The sequence below is a fragment of the Trachypithecus francoisi genome, unplaced genomic scaffold (assembly GCF_009764315.1).
Source record: "Trachypithecus francoisi isolate TF-2019V2 unplaced genomic scaffold, Tfra_2.0 Lachesis_group7, whole genome shotgun sequence".
NCBI lineage: Eukaryota > Metazoa > Chordata > Mammalia > Primates > Cercopithecidae > Trachypithecus > Trachypithecus francoisi.
In genome coordinates, this window is record NW_022681472.1 from 36,127,377 (window position 1) to 36,149,406 (window position 22,030).

Consider the following 22,030-nt stretch of genomic DNA (forward strand, 5'->3'; position numbering starts at 1 on the left):
TTTGCTACATGTGAAATTTCACAACATACTGTTTTTTTTTTTTTTTTTTTTTTTGAGACGGAGTCTCGCTCTGCCGCCCAGGCTGGAGTGCAGTGGCCGGATCTCAGCTCACTGCAAGCTCCGCCTCCTGGGTTTACGCCATTCTCCTGCCTCAGCCTCCCAAGCAGCTGGGACTACAGGCGCCCGCCACGTCGCCCGGCTAGTTTTTTGTATTTTTTAGTAGAGACGGGGTTTCATCATGTTAGCCAGGATGGTCTCGATCTCCTGACCTCGTGATCTGCCCGTCTCGGCCTCCCAAAGTGCTGGGATTACAGGCTTGAGCCACCGCGCCCGGCCATACTGTTTTTTTTTTAAGCAAGTATTTGCAACAATCCAATACAACATACTGGTTTAATACAAAAGCTTAGGTTAAATAAGTCTCATTATTACCTTACTTCCTTTCTGCTGTTCCCCAAAAACAAAAATAAGGGTATTACTCATGAATGGACTTGTTCTGATTCCTCTATCCGTGACTTAACAGTTTTTGCAGAATTGGATGTTTTGGTAGGATGAGAAAATAGCTAATTTAGAGCATGGAACATTATTATATGATGGGGGGTCATGGGTGGGAGTTTTTTGGTAAAAGGGCATTACGCATTTGGTACCAGAAGGGGACGGGAAGGTTGCCAAGGAATAGTCAAAAACGAGGAAATTTCTCTACTTTGTGTGCTTCATTCTGAAGTGATCATATACTCCAGATTCGCAGGGTTTTTCATACTATTCCATTTTCACAGTGAAACAGTTGAAGTGTATCCTGGAATCTTTTTTTTTTTTCCTTTGTTTTTTTCTTTTTGAGCCAGGATCTTAGTCTGTTGCCCAGACTGGAGTGCAGTGGTGCGATTATGGCTCACCACAACCTCTGCCTCAGCCTCCCAAGTAGCTAGGATTACAGGCGCACCCCACTACTGCCCAGCTGTTTGTATTTTTAGTAGAGACGGAGTTTGGGGTTTCACCGTGTTGGCCAGGGTAGTCTTGAACTCCTGACCTCAAATGGTCCACCCGCCTTAGCCTCTCAAGCTGCTGGGATTATAGGTGTGAGCCACCGCACCTGGCTGTGTCCTGGAATATTAATATTTTGGTTCTTTCAGTTGACTTCTCATATGTGGGAGCAGCACTATAATTTTTAGATGGACTAAGTTAGTTTCAGAGAATTGAAATGACAGTGTGACAGAGTGTGTGGCCTCCTGTGACATGGACTCAAGTAAAGCTAAAATTTTTATGATTTAGCCATGCATGTGATTGCATTAAGTCACGTTTTGTGATTGTTTAGGGGTCCACCATTTAGGATATTGTTTGTAAGACTTCTTTTGCAGTCCTGTCATCTCTACACCACTTCCTCTCTTCTAAGCATGTCAGTCCTTTGAACCTGTTTACAGTCTAGTATTTATTTCTCCACGTTTTTCTCCATGCTTGTAAAATCATAGATCCGTGTATATGTGTATATATTTTATTATTTTATAGAAATGGTCTATGTTTAATTTAATATTTTGTGCCAGAGAATTGACACTAGAATAAGATCAGTATTTTCAGTTATCTTTTCTACCAGAAATGGTCTAAGCAGTTTATCTCTTGGGAAAGAGATGATTACTTCAGTTGTTTAGCAAAGTATGGAGGGGATATTTAATCAAAGTGCTGGAAGGGATATTCAGCTCTGCCTTGAGGGAGCTTACCCACCTAGTCACTGTATGAGGAAAGTCATAAAGTTTTAACTAACATTTGTAATACTGATTTATAGTTTAGGGAAAAGGCTCGGGTATAGTGACTTTCCAAGGACACACAGTTAATAGCTGGTACAGACAGCATTCTGAATTCTAGCTCATACTTTTACGATTACATCACACAATTTTAATTGTGACTCCAAGTAGGACTATAATGAATACCTGTGTGATAAGAAGCAAAATTTACAAACATTTAGAATTTTGAATTCAGGAATTTTAATTTACCTTACAGTTTATAGTATTTATGACCCTAAAGAGATAAATCATTTTGAAAGTTGATAGGAAATTATATAACTAGATATTCCTGTAGTTGAAGCAGATTTTCCCCTTAGGGTCTTACCTTTATCTCTAGTTAGATTTAATTAACTTCATTGACCTAAACTGTTTGATTTTAATGTTTGCCAAGACTTAAAATTTACCTTTTTGTTAATGGTAGAAAGGGTGATATGCCTAGCACAAAATATAACTTGGATAGTTTAAGTTCAATCAGGGGAGACTGCTGCTTTCCTGTCAGAGATAAAGCAAACTCATTAATTCCTATAAATGAAAGTTTCTTTTCTGAAGAAAATAATTGCTCTTTTTAATTTTAAGAAATTCTCAATTCGTATTCTTAGCTTATATTTGAAAGATATAACATGATGAATGTTATTTTTAAAATGAAATCCTGCTGATCTTCAGTCAGATATGTTGATTTTTTTTTTAAATAATAGCAGTGGGTTGCACCACCATTGTTCACTCTCTTTCTTGATTACTCACAGATTAATATATTTGATTATCGCTTTTTAAAAGCCTGATAATTGTTTTCCTTGGTTTGGGAGTTTTTTAAAAAGTCAATAGAGTTTAATACTAATGTTTTTTATCCAATTACAGGAGTCAGAAATACCATCAGAAGAGGGGTACTGTGACTTTAATAGTAGGCCAAATGAGAACTCTTATTGCTATCAACTTCTGCGACAACTAAATGAACAGAGAAAGAAAGGTATTCTTTGTGATGTCAGCATTGTGGTAAGCGGAAAAATCTTCAAAGCTCATAAGAACATCCTGGTTGCAGGCAGCCGTTTCTTTAAGACTTTATATTGCTTTTCAAACAAAGAAAGCCCTAACCAAAACAATACTACCCACTTAGATATTGCTGCAGTTCAAGGTTTTTCAGTCATCTTGGACTTCTTGTATTCTGGTAACCTGGTGCTCACAAGCCAAAATGCCATTGAAGTTATGACAGTGGCCAGCTATCTTCAGATGAGTGAAGTTGTTCAAACTTGCCGAAATTTCATTAAAGATGCCTTAAATATAAGCATTAAATCAGAAGCTCCGGAGTCTGTAGTTGTGGACTATAATAATAGAAAACCAGTTAATAGAGATGGTCTATCTTCATCACGGGATCAAAAAATTGCCAGTTTTTGGGCAACACGGAATCTTACCAATTTGGCAAGCAATGTAAAGGTTGAAAATGATGGTTGTAATGTCGACGAGGGCCAAATAGAAAACTACCAAATGAATGACAGTAGTTGGGTCCAGGATGGATCTCCTGAAATGGCTGAAAATGAATCTGAAGGTCAAACAAAAGTGTTTATTTGGAATAATATGGGCTCCCAGGGAATTCAAGAGACTGGCAAAACAAGGAGAAAAAACCAAACTACAAAAAGATTTATTTATAATATTCCACCTAATAATGAAACGAATTTAGAAGATTGCTCAGTGATGCAGCCACCTGTTGCCTATCCAGAAGAAAATACACTACTCATCAAGGAAGAACCAGGTAAATATATATACAAAGATACTTCCTTGTTCATCCTAATTCTAATTGGATATAACCTTGAAGTATATTTTTAATTGAGTTATTTTAATTATAAAGTAATACTAAAGTTGTTTACAAAAGAAGGGGGGACATCATTCAAATGCATAACATATTTGGTATATTTTCTTTGTCTTTTTTCAACACATATATATGTGAGTTTATCAAAAGATGTATTAATAGCCAAGTATTGCATATATTGTTAAGGAACGTGGACTCTGCTGCATGTACGGGTCTTTGACTTTCCTCATTTTTAGCCTCTGTGCTCACTATTTTATACCCAGTGCTGGGAAAGATAGAATCTTTAGTTGCAACATATAATCACTTTGTTATTTCAGAGACCACCTTAACAACTTTTTTATTTTATTTTTGGCTGTTAAAACATATTTAAGTGTTTCAAAGAATTTTGACAATTATGAGATTATGGTATTCTAGTTTATTTAGGGCTACTGTTCTTCTGTTTTTATTTATTTATTTATTTTTGAGTCGGAGTCTCACTCTGTAGCCCAGGCTGGAGTCTCACTGCAAACTCTTGCCTCCCGGGTTCAAGCAATACTCCTACCTCAGCCTCCTGAGTAGCTGGGACTGCAGGTGCATGCCACCACATCCAGCTAATTTTTGTATTTTTAGTAGAGATGGCATTTCACCATGTTGTCCAGGCTGGTATCGAACCCCTGACCTCAGGTGATCCGCTTGCCTTGGCCTCCCAAAGTGCTGGTATTACAGGCATGAGCCACCACACCTGGCCTAGAGCAGCTGCTGTTCTGTTCTCACACTAGAAGCTATTTTGTTTGTCCACTGTCACCTGATTTTCATTCACCTTTGCATTAGTTGCAAAGCCTTTGAGGCCTTTCTCTTCAATATATTTCCCTCCAAAAGTTATATAGGGATCTTAGAGAATCACATTGATGGTGGGAATTTTTTTAAAAGAAGAAGACCATTGTTAAGTCTTTAGTTTAATCTGACTGTGTGTATCTTTATTTGAAGAAGCTTAGTAGGTTTGAGGTTTCCTATGCATACCCGAGACTTGTCCACCACTGTCATACATTATTTAATGCTTGTTTTTTTCACTTCAAAGCACCATAACTGTTCAGTGTCTGATTTACACGATGGTGGTCATTTGAGGATGGAGTATTTTCTGTTAAAGGAATCACTGTTTTTAGTTGCCAGAGGGCAAAATGCCATAGTAATCCTGTGAAATGCTCCTCTGGCTTTTTAGATTTGGGTTAGCTTTCAGAGGTAGGAATTGTGTGTGTGTGTGTGTGTGTGTGTGTGTGTGTGAAATTTTTACTGTGTGAAAATCAGCTAGTGTGTATATATAATACTATTTGTTGATCTTTTTCCTTGTACTTTATATCAAGTTTTAACAATAAAATCCCTGAGACAATTTAGTTAAATAAAATATTAAGGGTAGATAGACTCCTTAGCCAGCACTTTGTTTTGTCTTAATTATATAGAAGACCTTGACAAATTTTTTATTAGAGCTACATTGTCTTCCTGCTGTATGGATTATTCCTATTTAACAGTATGGTGGAAACCCTGTAGTGTTTTTAAATACACACACTTTTCCTTAAAGAATAAATAAGATCTTTCGGGTGTAGTGCTTGTTTGATGGCAACAGCAGTAACCCGATTTAAAAAATTAATGCCACATATAATTGGAGGGATTTAAAGACAAGCATTAATAATGAACTACAATGCATACTTTCAAAAATAATATTACTAGCAATTTTTATCAAGTATTTCCTAGCCATGGTTGTATCAATGGACTAGTTCTATCGTAAATTAATTGGTGGTCTAACATACTTTATCTCTTATGTCTGGTTTTTTTTTTTAAATGGAGTCTCTGTTTCCCAGGCTGGAGTGCAGTGGCACAATCTTGGTGCACTGCAACCACTGCCTCCCATGTTCAAGTGATTCTCCTACCTGAGCCTCCCAAGTAGCTGGGATTACAGGCACATGCCACCATGCCTGGCTGATTTTTGTATTAGTACTAGAGATGGGGTCTCACCATGTTGGCCAAGCTGGTCTACAACTCCTGACCTCAGATCTACCCACCTCGGCCTCCCAACGTGTTGGGATTGCATGTGTGAGCCACTGTGCCCAGCCATCTCTTAAAAAGGATCATTTTCATTTCGTTGTTAGCAGTTTGGTATCCAAACTTTGCTTAACTCACAAATTTGGTTCTGTCAGTGCCACCGATGTTATTTGGTGGGGAAAAAAAAAAATGGATCTCGAGCATTATGGTTAGGGTATAATATGATTTAGAGCCAAGGACTGGTGAATTTTTACTGTAAAGGGCTAAAACAGTTAAAAAAGAAAAAAAAAAAAGACTTTCACCTTTGTTGGCCATAAAAATCAGCTCATCAGCTCTGCCACTTGGGACATGAAGCAGTCATTTGTAATATGTAAACAAATGAAGGTAGGTGTGTTCCAGTAAAACTTGCCAACCCTTCGTATATAGCAGTGGTTCTTAATCATAGCTATGCACGTTGGGATCACTTGGGAGTGTTACATACCGTAAGGGGTCTCTCTTCCTGTGGATTCCAGTTTAATTGGTATGGAATGTGGTTTGGATGTGGAATTTTTTTTTAAGGTTCTATAAGTAATTCTGTGAGTTAAGGTTGAGATCAGCAAATATTACTATATTGGAAAGAGCCTAAATTGAATCAAACATAATGAATTTGAAAATAAGCTATGCCACCTACCCACTGTAGTCCATTATCAAATTAAGCTCTTGTCCTCAGTTTCCTCATTAAAATATTGTGTTGATTTTACAGATTATGAAAATGAAGTGACAAATATGAAATAACTCTCTTGGTCATGGCAGTCCTCCTTAAACTTGGAAAAGACTATTGAGGTTATTCATATCCAGTTTTCCGGTGCTGTGTACTTTCTACCGAATGCCAAATAGATGGTCTTAGCCTCAGCTTGATTTTTTTGACTGCTTGTAAAGACTTCCTTAAACAGCTTCCAGTGTAGGGTGACTGATTATTAGGTAGTCATTTTAAATGTAGCCAAAATTTGCTTTTCTATAACTTCCTAATTCTGTCGTTGGGAATAGTATAATTTATAATTAATTAATTAATTGTATTTATTTTTTTTTTTTGAGAGACAGAGTCTCCCTGTGTCACCAAGGCTGGAGTGCAGTGGCATAATTTTGGCTCACTGAAACCTCCGCCTCCCAGATTCAAGCTTTCTCCTGCCTCAGCTTCCCAGGTAGCTGAGACTATCGGCGTGCACCACCTACACCCAGCTAATTTTTGTATTTTGTATTTTTAGTAGAGAGTTTCACTATATGTTGGCCAGGCTGGTCTGGAACTCCTGACCTCAAGTGATCTGCCCGCTTCGGCCTCCCAGAGTGCTGGGAATACAGGCATGAGCCACTGTGCCCTGCTTGAAATAGTATAATTTAAACCTAACCTAATTCCTCTAATCTACCTGCTAACCCTTCAAATGTTAGACATTTAAAAAGTCCTGTTTTTGTAGGCTATGTGCTCTTCTGCCCACCTTGTGATTAATGCACAGAATTTATTCTAACTTTCCAGGCAAGTTCTGACCAATATAGAACACAGTCAGCCTGTGTTTACCAAGGTTAAGGCCTTCCCAAGGTCCCAAGGTCATTCAGCTAGTAAAAGTAGAAAGAGGCAGGTTGCATATTTAGAACTATCCTGCATTACAACCTTGCAATTAACCACTAAAGTAGTAGATTCCTATCTTTTTAAAAAATTAGTTCCGTTTAACTTTAAAATATTTTTATGGTCCCCTTCATCATTAGTTATGCTTTAATTTCCATTTGCTGAGAAAACAAAAAGTTTTCCATGAAATAAATGCTTTTAAATGAATGTAAAGTTCTGTAGCAAACATCTGAAAAGTCTTAGTGAATTGTTCAGTCTGCAAACAATGCTTGGCGTGTTTGCATTTGTGGGTCTCTTCTAGTTACTGTGACTTTCCCCAGGTCAGCCCAGAGTTTGTAAGATAGAGCTCTAATAACGCTGTCTTGTATAAGCTTTTGTTTGGGTGCCTTTTAAAAATTGAGGTAAGAAGGTATACCCGTAGCTGCAGAGTTTTTATTCAGATGGTATTTTTTTATCTTGAAATTAACGTATTTGTTGTTTGACTCACTACAGCGTCATATTTGTTGTTTGACTTCGCTTCAGATCATTTCTGATATGCAAGAATACTTGAAGGTAGAACTCAGGAAAGTTAGAAACTTCTGTCCTAAGAGAATATGCACATACTGGGATTATGGAATAATTAAAACTGTCAGCAAAAACTAAAATCTGGGTGATCAGATAAGGGTAAAAATGATATCATGAATGAATTGCTCTGATAATGTAAAAATTTCAAAATCCTTGTCTTGCTAATTTGCAACCAGGAAACATTAAATTTTAGCCAAATAAAGTAGATAACCTGAGATTAGAAATTGAATTACAGAAGTAGAGATAACTAGTGCCTAAATTTGTTTTACAATGTGTGTTCACACATGTTGTGTCCCATTTAACTAGTACAAGTCAGGTGTTAATCTCATTTTTTAAAATCACTTTATTCTGTGGGCTCAAGGAACATGGTTTTCTGAGCCTAGATTTTTAAATTTATACCTGTCATACTAGTAACTTCTGCCTATTATGAATAATTTTACTCTGTATGTACATTGCATGCATACATACCTTATTTTGAAATGACGAAAGAAACAAATTAGCAAAATAAAGTATAATTGGCAAAGAAGAGTGCTCATCATGGATATAAATGTGGTTGCCCTAATTAAGCTTTTAATTGACTGTAAGATACTAAACAGCCTTACTCAAAAGAGAAAAACATACCAGTTCTACCAGGATGACAAACTTCCTGGTACCGTCTTCTGAAAGGAATTTCTCCGTTTTTTATGTAGTTGACACCAAGTAATATAATGAACAGTTTCCTCAGATATTTTCTAGTAAATGCAGTCGATTATTATATTTTTTGATATTTGCCACAAGCTGATGTAGTCTGTGTAAATGATTTTTTTTCTTATGCCATACGAGTACTCAAATGTAAGGTAATTTTAGTTGATCAAAAGATAAAATTTAGAATTCTTTTAAATAATCTGGAAGTTTCTTTCACCTAGACTTCTGATGGAAAAGGAGTTTTGCAACATTTTTAGGTTTGTATTAATCCTTACAAGTAGAGTTGAAATCAGGTTTAAGCTTTGCGTTTATTTGTGTAATTGCTTTTTTGGTAAAAAAGCACATAATTTAGTACTTTGAAAACTATTTTGAGAAAAGAATATTCAAACTAGATAGATTTAACAAATCCTAATAAGGCATATATTTGAGACAGAGTCTTGCTCTGTCACCCAGGCTGGAGTGCAGTGTCAGGATCATGGCTTACAGAAACCTCTGCCTCCTGGGCTCAAGTGATTCTCTCGCCTCACTCTCCCACAATCAGCCCCACAGTACTTGGGACTACAGGTGAGCGTGCACCACCATGCCTGGCTAATATATATATATATATATTTTTTTTTTTTTTTTTTTTTTTGTAAAGATGAAGTCTCGCTTTGTTGCCTAGGAGGCTGGTCTCAGGCTCAAGGGATCCTCTAGCCTGACCTCTCAAAGTGCTGGGATTACAGGCTTTAGCCACCGTGTCCAGTCTAAAATGTGTTTCAAAACCATGGGACATGGCTTTGGTGAAGGAGACTTGGGCTTTAGATTCAGTTTTGCCACAAGCCTTGAGTATATCTCAGACAGCCTCCCTAATGGGAAAGAAGTAAAATTTCTACCTTAAAATTCTGAAATCTTAAAAGCTTTGGAGACCCAAAGCTTTTTCTTAATCATTTTGGCAACAAATCAGCTATTTGTATTTTTTTACTTCCTTAAATGTGAATATTCATGGGCTTTTTTTCTTTTTTCTTTTGAAATGGAGTTTCACTCTTGTTGCCCAGGCTGGAGTGCAATGAATGGTGTGATCTCGGCTCACAGCAACCTCCACCTCCCGGGTTCAAACGATTCTCCTGCCTCAGCCTCCCGAGTAGCTGGGATTACAGGCATGTGCCACCATGCCATTTTGTATTTTTTTTTTTTTTTTTTTTTTTTTTTTTGAGGTGGAGTCTCGCTCTGTCGCCCAGGCTGGAGTGCAGTGGCGCAATCTCGGCTCACTGCAAGCTCCGCCTCCGGGTTCACGCCATTCTCCTGCCTCAGCCTCCCAAGTAGCTGGGACTACAGGCGCCCGCCACCTCGCCCGGCTAGTTTTTTGTATTTTTAGTAGAGACGGGGTTTCACCATGTTAGCCAGGATGGTCTCGATCTCCTGACCTCGTGATCCGCCCGTCTCGGCCTCCCAAAGTGCTGGGATTACAGGCTTGAGCCACCGCGCCCGGCCCATTTTGTATTTTTAGTAGAGACAAGACGGGGTTTCTCCAAGTTGGTCAGGCTGGTCTTGAACTCCTGACCTCAGGTGATCCACCTGCCTTGACCTCCCAAAGTGCTGGAATTGTAGGCGTGAGCCAGCACGCCCTACAAATATTCATGTTGTACTGTATAAATATTAATGTTTTGTTTATAGGGTGCTACTCCAGACCCCACATGAGGTGTTACAGTCATAGCTATAAAATCGGAGACATTCTGCATTCTAAGTCTTACCCCAAGGGTCTCACGTAACAGATTTATGGACCTGGATTAGTTTTTATTCTCTTAGGAGATTCCAGGTGTTTTGCTAGACCTTTTAGGCGTCCCATGGAGTATGCGATGAAGGATGAGCTACAAGTCAGAATTTAATTTCATGTTTCGTTAGTAACTTGGGGTTCTAATAATTGGGGGGAGGATGCTGAAAGCCAGATGCTTATTTATTTTATTTTATTTTATTTTATATTTTACTAAGAGACAAGATCTCCCTCTGAGGCCAGGTGCGGTGGCTCACGCCTGTAATCCCAGCACTTTGGGAGGCTGAGGCGGGCGGATCAGGAGGTCGAGAGATCGAGACCATCCTGGCCAACATGGTGAAACCCCGTCTCTACTAAAAATACAAAAATTAGCTGGGCGTAGTGGCGCGTGCCTATTATCCCAGCTACTCGGGAGGCTGAGGCAGGAGAATCACTTTAACCCGGGAGGCAGAGATCATGCCACTGTACTCCAGCCAAGTGACAGAGCGAGACTGCATCTCAAAAAAAAAAAAAAAAAAAAAAAAGGCCGGGTGCAGTGGCTCATGCCTGTAATCCCCGCACTTTGCAAGGCCGAGGCCGGTGGATCACAAGGTCAGGAGATGGAGACCATCATGGCTAACATGGTGAAACCCTGTCTCTACTAAAAATACAAAAAAATTAGCCGGGCGTGGTGGCGGGTGCCTGTAGTCCCAGCTATTTGGGAGGATGAGGCAGGTGAATGGCATGAATCCGGGAGCGGGGGTTGCAGTGAGCCAAGATCGTGCCACTGCACTCCAGCCTGGGGGACAGAGCAAGACTATGTCTCAAAAAAAAAAAAGATCTCCCTCTGTCACCCAGGCTGGAGTATAGTGATCATAGCTCACTACAGCCTCAAACTCCTGGGCCCAAGTGATCCTCCTGCCTCAGCCTCTGAGTACCTGGGCACACCTACAGGCACGGGCCACCACTCTTGACTAATTTTTTTTAAGATTTTAAAAATAGAGACAGGGTCTCATTATGTTGCCCACACTGGTCTCCAGCTCTTGGGCTCAGCTCTCCTCCTGCCTCAGCCTCCGAGAGTGCTGGGGTTGCAGCCACTGTACCCAGTCCTGATGCTTATTTTTAAAAATAAATAATAGTTAATAAGTTACACAATATACTAATGCATAAGAATCTTCAGTATTTAATTTTAAAAGATGGTAGTACGCAACCATATGGTAGTGGAAATAGTAGTCTGCCACTTTTTCCCCTTTTGTTCTGCTTACTGTTGGCTTTTCTTCCCTGTATTGTACTTGACCCAAGAAGTGGCTGTGCTGGTGATTATTACCTGTAAGTTGGAAACTCTTTAAGTGGTCAGAGTAAAGCTGAAGAGCTGGGTCAGTTAAGACGTTTTTGTGACTTCTTCCTGCTGAAGGTGTTAAATTGTCTAAACCATATAAAGGTCAGTCCCTGAAAGTTTTTTATAGAACTGAATTTTTGGTTTCTGATACAGCCTTAATATATAGTAGGGTGACCAGATAGTGTAAATTTTCATTCAAAGCTTTACTCTTCAGAAATGTTACAACTTTCTGGGAACTCCAAAATAGCTTTCCACATATAATAGGAAATTTGGAAGTGTATTTATTTAAAATCTAAAGACACTGAGCAATAGGCCACATAATGTCAAGATTGAGGAGTCCCTTATGTGGAACTTATTCACAATAGGGTGACTGTGGGGTAGAAGCATATGCAGTGCCATGTGATAAACGTTAAAATTAGATTATTTAAGATGCAAGAGGGGGTGCAGTGGAACGGTCCTAACTGTCCAGGAGAGTTGGGGAAGGCTTCATAGAGAAGGCAGTGTGAGTGAATCTTTTGTTATTTACAAGTTTGCTAGGAGGAGGAGAAGAACATTCGTTGACTTGCAAAGTGGGAAGAAATTGGAATGAGTGGGTAGAAGAATAGAAAAGGAATAGTGTTGTGGGGGACATCTCCAATTTCCTACCATCTTGTCTATAGGTATAACTAGTTATTTCTGTATTGTGACTTTACAGACTCTGAAGTAATGAGTGGTTTTTAGAGATTTGATCTGTTTATGTTGCATTTAAGACTACAAAGTTTAAGAGCATTTTTCATGGATTGGAGGTGGGGCATGTACTGGGGGAACCTGTTAGGGAGAAATAACAGCACTTTGGAATAATGCAAGGAAGAAACACTTGAGCCTAGTCTAAGATGGGGCAGTCACTTGTCAATGAGTTTGCGAGTGAAAGGGAAGCTATTTTGAGTTTCAAAGGCCGCTATAGGAACTGTAAAGGGTGGTTTATATAATACATTTGCAACTGAATTTACTGTCCACTGAAAGGAGAAAACCGAAGAGAAAAAGTCTGTACCTGTTTGTGGGGGGGAAAAGCACCGAATGCATTTGCTTTTAGTTCTGAAACTGTTACCATAAGAGAAACTTGGCTGATAATGTATTTAAATGAAAATGAAAGTTGAGTAGATCTGAGTCTGAGTTTTTATACAACTTGTTTAGCTGTTTCTTAAAACTTCTTTCCCAGTGTCTTACATCTTTTCAAGAGTATTTGTATTCTAAGAAAATCTGGATTAGTCTGCACTTGCCTAATGGTTGGAATATTGAGAATCACAAGCAAATGGTCAGGGAAACCTTCTTTCCAACTCAGTCTTGTTTAATTTAGCATTCACAGGCAGGTGCTATGCTACTCACTTCACACATAATTTGGAAGGGTTGGTAGCCCACCATGATCTATGAGATTTCTGACATGACCAAGGCACCAAGATTAGTCTTGTCTTTAATGATACTTTGTTTTGTCTTGTACTTTGCTTAGAATTTTCATTTACTAATATCATTGGTCAAGGGCACATTTTTGGGAGGTAGAGACTGAGATTTAGACCAGTCTTTTAAGCTCATCTCATTATTTTTCCACTGTTTAAGATTTTTTAAAATCTATGGTAATATTTTCATTTTTTTTAGGAGACAGGGTCTTGGTCTTTCGCCCATGGAGGGAGTGCAGTGGGAGCTCGCTGCAGCCTTGAACTCTTGGGCTCAAGCGATCCTCCTATTTTGGCCTCCTCCCAAAGTGCTGGGACAGACATGAGCCACTGTATCTGTCCTTCCATGAATAATACCTCTCATGAAGATAGTTTTAAAAATGCAATACATGGTTAATTAGGGAAATAATATAAATGTGAATTCTAAGGAGGAGGTTGCTTTAAAGTAGACAAAAAGTATTACTGTAAAGAGCAATGATAGCTAGTACCTTGGTATCCTTAAGATTTTGGAGAATATGTTGTTAAATAAAGGGAAAGTAATAAAATGGATGCTGGTTTAAGACAGAGGGGAATTAATGTTTATATTTGTTCATTTCACAAAAAGAGCATATTAAGTGTCAGCAGCAAAGTACGTGTGAATATACTTCTGCTCTCATGTTCCCAGCATTGCAAATTGTAGTTTTTTGATTGCCTGCTTATGTGCCAGGCCCTGAGGCTTGGTGCTTGTAATAAACTGTCAGGAAGCAAGGCAATACAGTTACTAAATAGTGCAGACCTCTGCCATTAGCTTGTTATTTAACCTCTCTCAGCCTTAGTTTGCTCATTGATAAAATGTTGAAAGATTTTACTGCTGGATGCATACAATCTGTTTTTTGTTATAGAGATTGCTATCTGTTCACTGAGAAAAGACATTTTTTAAAATAGAAGACATCCTACATGGCTTGTCATTTGAATATTACATGCCACATGTGTGCCTGGCACCAGTCAGAAAAATAGCTGTCATCTTGTGAAACCAGTGTGGTGTTTGTGTGTGTGTGTGTGTGTTTTAGACAAGTGCAGTAGTGAGAAGAGGGGTAAGGAAACTAATGTTTGAATCAGTCTTCCAAAAGGATTTGTGCTGTTTGCAAAGAAATCTTAGCCCTTTTTTTGCTACCTTTAAATGAAGCTTAAGATTCCCATAGGAAGATACTTGATATCACAAAAGCAGATGTATTAGAGTTTATTTTGTAATCTTGTAATTTTAGAGAAAAAGATGATGACCAAGAATTGCTATCATGCTTCCTAATGAAGCAAAATTTATTCATGTCAAGTAAATGGTTGGTTGTCTGGCTTCTATTCCATTCACATCAACATCTCTAATAATGAGTTACTAGGTGGTTTAGCTGGTTTTGAATAAGGTAAGCAGTGACATAATATATTGCGTCCTGAAAGTTAAGCACACTATTGTCAAAAGATTGTCAACTTGGAAGAACTCACCTGTTTTTTGAGATTTGTTTTTGATATCAAGAACCAAGTAGTTGATGCCTTTCAAAAGAGACATGAGACAAACACACTTGCTATTTATTTCATAAGATTTTGGCCAAGGAGGTCTATACTTGTTGTCCATGTAGAATTAGAAATCACAAGTTCTAACACAGTACTTTAGGGGTAGGGTGGGAGATAGGAAATGCCTCTTAAGAATTGAGGAAAGCCTTCAGCAATTCACTATAGAATTTTGCATAAATAGAAACCTGTATTTGAAAACCCACTCGGCAGAATTGTGAGAAATGTCCTTTGAACAGACTGCATTTCAGAATGATGACTTTTTAAAAAAAGATTGAGAAGTCTAGTGAAATTGAATAATTGTATTTTTTATTTTTATTTCAATTTTGTTGAGACAGGGTCTCACTCTTGCCCGGACTGGAGTATAGTGGTGTGGTTGTAGCTCACTGCAGCCTTGGACTCCTGGGCTCAAGCCATCCTCCCGCCTCAGCCTCCTCAGTAGCTAGGACTAGTACATGCCTGACCAATGTTATTTTTTGATTGTTGAAATACATTTAACTTTAAGAAAACAAAACCACTAAATTTCAGTTAAATATTTTCAGTTCATGATAGGTTTTAGTTTAATTGTAGACCAAAAAACCAAATTGTTATTCAGATACCATGAATTAAAACTAAACTTTGTTTAGTGATACAAGTTGCAAAGGGCAGACTATTCAAGCCAGCATTTATATCCCAAAGTGCTGAGATTACAGGCTTGAGCCGCCATGCCTGGCAAACAATATTTTAAAAAGCCTTTTATTTATCATGCATTATGATAAATACTGGGAAAATACCTAAATAGTATCCTATCTAGGTATAATCCTAGATACCTAAGCAGTATCCCCGTTCTTAAGGATTGGGCAGAGGATTTCTGTATCTATTTACTGTTCTTTCCACATTAAATGCTTGTTCATTGTTCTGACTTCCAACCCATTTATTCTAAGCAATAATGCTACATTCTACTAATTTCACCTTACAGAGAAAAGAGAAACCAACAGCCTGGTGGAATATCCTTAAGTGTTGGCTTTAACTCTGTCCTTAAGTTTTGGCTTTAACACTGATTGTCTCTGCTGTCTCTCTTAAGTACCCAGACCTGTGCCCCTGTATCGCAAGACTCCTTAGGAATGTTACACAATGGTTAATTCCTTCTCTTCGCAGCAATATCTTTAGTATCTTTAACTTCTCCCTTTAGTGACTCCTTCCTGTCAGCATTTAAATATGTAACTTTTGGCCAGGTGCTGTGGTTCATGCCTGTACTCCCAGCACTTTAGAAGGCCAAGGCAGGAGGATTGCTTGAGCTCAGGCATTCAAGACCAGCCTGGGCAACATAGTGAGACCCTGTCTCTACAAAAAAATTACAAAAATTAGCTAGGTGTGGTGGTGTGCACCTGTAGTCCCAGCTATTTGAGAGGCTGAAGTAGGAGGATCGGTTGAACCTGGGAGGCAGAGGTTGCAGTGAGCTGAGATCGTGCCACTGCACCATCTCACTGCACTCCAGCCTGGGTGACGGAGGGAGACCCTGTCTCCAAAAAAAATGTAAGTTTCACTTTCTTAAAAAAGAAAAAAATCATTACTCTATTTCCTATACTTCCCTTTTATAGTTAAATTTCTCAGAAAGATTGTCAGCATTTTTTCTTAATTGATGATCATCTCTTCACAACAGACCACTCGTTTTATCTGCTTGCCCACCTACTCACCAGTATCGCTCAGTAAGATTACCAGTGACATCCTAGGTGCTTATTGAATGAAAGTGATGTCCATTTTTAGCATTCATCTTGAATTCTAGGGAGTGTTGACAAAGTGGACTACTTTTCCCTTAAAGGTTTTTTATATGTTTTTTTGTAACTCATTAAATGTTAGGATTCTTCAGTGTACTTAATCTTTTCTCACTGTCTCATCTGTTTCACTCCCATGGTTTTATTTGCCATCTATATTCTGTATTCTGACAGTCAAACTTTTTTTTTGAGATGGGGTCTCACTCTGTTGCCCCAGACTGGAGTGCAGTGGTGTGATTTCAGCTCACTGTAGCCTCTGCCTCATGGGCTCAGGCAGATCCTCCCACCTCAGCCTCCCGAGTAGCTGGGACTACAGGTGTGTGCCACCACACCTGGTTGATTTTTGTATTTTTTGTAGAGGTGTAGTTTTTCCATGTTGACCAGGCTGATCTCGAACTTCTGGCCTCAAGTGATCCGCCCACCTGAGCTTCCCAAAGTGCTGGGATTATAGGCCTGAGCCACCACTTCCAGTCAAGCATTCTAGCTTTAGTTGGTCTTATCCACTTGTGAACCAATACGGATGCACCAACAATGTGTTTTATACATCTAGTACTTACTAGTTAGTACTAGCAGTATTGTTTGAATGTCAATTACCATAATTGTAACACTTGGCTTGTTACATTATCCAATTAGATTCCTAGATCACATCTATGATATAAATTAGGGAGAAACTAAGGCACATGGTCACGTAGCCTGTAACAGAAATATGAGTGGCACCTAATTCACCCTGGTTCTACAGCCCATTCCTAACCAGTACACTGTACTCACTATACATGTCTTAGGCTTCTGTGAGCCTTGTAGTATTGAACACAGTAGATAATTCAGTACTTACAGATGGTACTTTTTATTTAAGAAACAGTTCCAAGAAAGAGTGGTGTTTTGGGTGGTGGCTATGGTGTGGTTTGTAGATAAATTTTTCTATGTTTCCTTTTCAGATTTAGATGGTGCTCTACTCTCGGGGCCAGATGGTGATAGGAATGTGAATGCAAATTTATTGGCTGAAGCTGGCACTAGTCAAGATGGAGGTGATGCTGGTAGGTACAGTAAGATTTTAGCAACAGTACATTTAAGATTGGGAAGTGTTACATCTTACCTGCAGCCTACTGTAATTTCTCTTCCATAAGGGGTTCTTTTGTATATAACTACTCTCAATCTATGTTAGCTATGTTCATAATGACTTTGGAAAATTGGTGCATGCAAATTGATGTTTCTGGTTTTGTATGTTTGAGGGAGTCATTTGTTTAGTTTAAAAACTCTTACATATAAAAAGTAATTGAGTTAATATGCCTTATGGCTTCCTGCTGGTATATAGATACGGAACGGAAATGGTAATTAAAATAATGATTGAATTTATTTTAATTAGCTTTTATGCAAAATGATGGTGTAGTTAATGGCTATAGAAAATGTTGATTAGTTCTGTGTGATATCAGCAGTGCACTGGAGGAAGCTTGATGAATATAAAAACAAAGAATTCATGAGTATGTTATGAATGAAATAGAGTGAAAGAAAGTCAATCTTTACAGAAGAATGCCAAGCTGATAGAAGAATGATAGAATTGGAAAAATAGCTATTTTGCAGCCCCCACAGGAAATAATTCAAAATCATCAGTGGATGTTAAGCCACTGTTAATGGGCTTGTCCCACTATGACTGGGCGAAAGGTTGTTGGGGAATATCATATTCACGTGGTCTCAGATTATTCCCATAGATTCCCATAGGTGATTTCCACTTGCAAAGGGGAAAAGGTAAATTTAGAATAAAGAGATCTGAGGAAGATTGTCGTAACTAAGTGATTAAACTTAAGTGTCATTAGTAAGAGAACAAACTGAAATTAAAGGTTGACTGATTTGATGTACTACCTGGCACACAACATTTCTTATGCAGTATTCTTGAGAAACTGTTTAGCTTGTATCTGATGACAAAGGAAAACCCAGACATCGATGTATACGACAGGTAGTCCAAACCTGTCCAAACTCTAAAATATTAATGTTATGATAGACAAATGGGGAAACCACTAGATAGAAGGAGACCAAGGAAGTAAACTAAAGTGCAGCATGGATCTTGCTTAGATCATGGGAACAAAAAATGACTAAAGAGGACATTTTGGGCCAACCGGAAATTAGAATATGTAGTATGTGTTAAGTGATAAGCAATTTTAAATTTCTTATACGGTGGTTATCTAGGAGCATGTTCTAGAAGATGCATTTAGGCTTGAAGTTATGAGCATGCATGTTTTCAAATAGTGCATAGAAAGCATGTATGTGTGTGTGTACATAAAAACATGACAAAACTAGTATTTGTTGAAGATAGATATGGATGTTTATTGATTGATTCAGTTTGACTAACTTTGGAGTTGTTTTCAAAGTTGATGAGAACAGAGACAATGAGGTACTTCTTACAAAAAGTAGTCATGGGCTCTGAATTCAGTATATACTGACCAAAATAAAGCCACATTTCTGAAGAAACTGCCTTAAGGTGGTTTCCCCTGACTGTCTAAAAGAATTTACAAAATAAGTTTTGAATTTAGCAGTTCATACGTCAGATGTGTTGAATTTTAAAGATTTTGTTTGTACAGAAAATTGCTAACAGCGCAAGAAGATGTTATTGCACTTGCTTTCTCAGTTTTGAAATCTAGTCCAAGAATGGGTTTAGTTAGGGGCCTGTGAATTCATATGTAAACTTTTAAATTTGTAAATCTTTGATATAGGGTTATTCCTCTTAAAGGGGACATTTTGATTCATTAGTATTTTTGCATCTGAGATCAGCCTTTGCTTGATGATTCTGATGTCAAAAACTTACATTGCTTTTTCCTTAGTTTTCTATTATGGAATAATGTACCCAGAAGGATATTATTGATCAGTAAGCACCATCTTGAAGAGCTCTATGACCTTAATGATTCTTAAGTGTATTGAATTTTACAATGACAGTACCTTTATTCAGGCCACTCTTGTAATTCCTACAAGTATTCTCTGTTATAAGAATTAGGAGAGATGAAAGAAATTTGGGGCAAGGTTTACTTAATTTGAATTACCATTTTGTGTTCCAGATAGAGTGTTACATTCCTTGTTATCATGGATGTTGAATCTTGGATTTTCAGTTTACAAATTGTTTTAGGGATATTCTTCTGTCTTTCTTTTGAGATGGGCTCTCGCTTTGTCACCCAGGCTGCCCTGAATCTCATGGGCTCAAGCGATCCTCCCACAGCCTCTCAAATTACTGGGATGACAGGCACGAACTACTGTGCCTGGCCTATTTCCTTATTCTTATATGTTGTGAATAATTGTAGATATTAGAACATCTAACATGTCTTTTGATACTAGTTTCCCAAGTTATTTTAAGCAAGTCAGAAGAACATATTGGCATGTGCTAGATAACATTTATTCTACAAGTAATCGTAGGGCATATGTCTTAGACAGTAGAAAAACCAAGGCAAGTAAGATAGGCACAGTTCTTGCTGTCTTGGAGTTTGACTTTGTACTGATTTAGACAAGAAATATGGATCATAAAGCTCAAACTTTATTTAGAAATGTGAAACTAACAGTAGGTTGACCTACAGGCTACCACCTCCATCCCATTCTTTATCCCTCACCCAGAAATGCTTCACTTTAGGATTCTTACAGCTTACTTCCAAACACAAATTAGGTGCAACTATGATGAATTATAGTTGAATTATATGTAGCTATGGGTGCAGGGAGCTTTCTTTACATCAAAAACCGGTCAAGATATTCCAAGTACAGCACAGTTTACAGTAATAGTAATGATGTGCAGTTTTAAAATACTTTAGAGACATTTTTACTTTGTTGGGTATTAAGACTTTCACCAAAAGGAATCTTAAGTTATCTTAATTTTTAAGAGGAACAACATGTCTAGGAACATATATGGGAAATGATTCTTAGCAAATCCATTTGGGTAAACATTCTTTACTTTTGAAACCGTGATGCCCATGGGAGGAAAATGTATTATCGCTGCTTGAATGAACTGTATCTTGGCAAGGAGTGTTTTAGGCAGCTTAGGTGCTTTGAATTGGGAGCATGCTTATCATGGACGAGGAACAGCACAGAGGTCAGTATGGTTGGAATAGAGTGACTGAAAGGGTGGTTGGAAGCCAGGGCTCCACCAGGTAAAGCTTTGGAAGATACTGAAAGTCTCTAGCTTTTATTGTGAGGGTGGGTAGTCTTTGCAGCCTTGTAAGCTGATGGTGATCTGCCTTAAGGTAGTGTTTTAAAGAATCTGTGATTTCTCTCCTCAGAACAGACTCCAGGAAGGCAACAGTGGAAGTAGGGAGACAAGTTTTTGGTGGCTACTGAAGACAGTCCAGGGGCTAGAGCTCACCATTGATTGGATCAGGGTGGCAATAGTTGTGGAAGATTCTGGATATATTCCTACTGCCAAAAGGTTCCTGGTCCAAGGAATTACATTAAAGATGGAATTAAATCCGGTGGATATAATTCCCGCCCTTGCTAATCTGAAGATCCTTAGGCACATGCATTATTCTATTTTGATTCTATCTTCTGCACGTTATTTTATTTAAGGATGGAGTTAGAAAGAAATTTCAGTGAACCCTGAGAGCATTCAGTTACCTTGCCCTAATATGTCTGAAACAACAATGATGTAGTAATAGAACTTTAAATGTTTAATTATCCTGTGTATATTCTTTATTCTCAGTCCATTTTTCTATACTAATTAATCTTAAAATTATGTGCCTGTTCTGGGTTTGTAATAAGGAGAATATCCCATTTGATAGCTGGACTTTAGGGTGATAAAATCTCGAGTGATAGAGTAGTTAGAAAAAAGCAACTATTAGGAGTTCTGGTTTGAATATACCCATCCTTTAAAAGGGTAATTTCTTGTGGCGTCTGCACAATTAAATGATACTCATGTTTTTTTCTCCCCCACCGGCACCTTTTTTGTTGTTGTTGTTGTTGAGACATTGTCTCACTGTCACCCAGGCTGGAGTACAGTGGCGCAATCTTGAATCACTGCAACTCCTGGGCTCAAATGATCTTCCCAAGTAGCTGGGACTGCAGGCACCCACCACCATGCCCAGCTAATTTTTAAAATTTTTTTGTAGAGACGGAGATGGAGTTTCTCCATGTTGCTCAGGCTGGTTGCAAACTCCTGGGCTCAAGTGATCCTTCTGCCTCGGCCTCCCAAAGTGCTGGGATTATATACATGAGCCACTGTGCCTGGCCCATGATTTTTTTTTTTTTTTAACTGAATTTCTTCTATTATAGTTGAATAGTATTTTGTTTAATTGTGATAATAAAGTAGGAAGACATCTCAATTTTAGACTAAAATAGAGTTTTATTTAACTCACTATGAAGTTCTATCAGTGCTCATAGGATATAAATATATTTTCTGTTTTCTGACTCTGATAAGAGACAGATCTTTATTACCATTACTAATTCAGACTTTTTACTTGTACTAGGTACTTCACATGATTTCAAGTATGGTTTGATGCCTGGTCCTTCAAATGATTTCAAGTATGGATTGATACCAAGTACTTCAAATGATTTCAAGTATGGATTGATACCAGGTGCTTCAAATGATTTCAAGTATGGATTATTGCCAGAATCTTGGCCAAAACAAGAAACTTGGGAAAATGGCAAGTATTAGTCAACTAAACAAATACAGAATTATTAAATAATTGTTAAGAATTAAAAGCTTTCATATTCTGCATTTTTTAAAAAAACAAGTATCAGTAGTTCTACATAATTGCTGTTCTCAGAGATAAGAAGTTTTGATAGTAAGTTTTCTGTTTAATATATAATAAGCACTTTCTCTTTTTTTGTTAATTCTCA

At 38.1% G+C, this 22,030-nt stretch overlaps 1 protein-coding gene across 2 annotated transcripts in view; it reads left to right on the forward strand.

Moving 5' to 3' along the window:
- Positions 1 to 22,030, forward strand: part of ZBTB10 (zinc finger and BTB domain containing 10) — a 41,153-nt gene that overhangs the window by 13,825 nt on the left and 5,298 nt on the right. For both annotated transcript variants that reach the window (XM_033202400.1, XM_033202399.1), the window contains exons 2-4: positions 2,628 to 3,516; positions 17,167 to 17,265; positions 21,658 to 21,834. In XM_033202400.1, the coding sequence (XP_033058291.1) occupies positions 2,628 to 3,516; positions 17,167 to 17,265; positions 21,658 to 21,834 (1,165 nt within the window). The remainder of the gene's footprint in view (positions 1 to 2,627; positions 3,517 to 17,166; positions 17,266 to 21,657; positions 21,835 to 22,030) is intronic.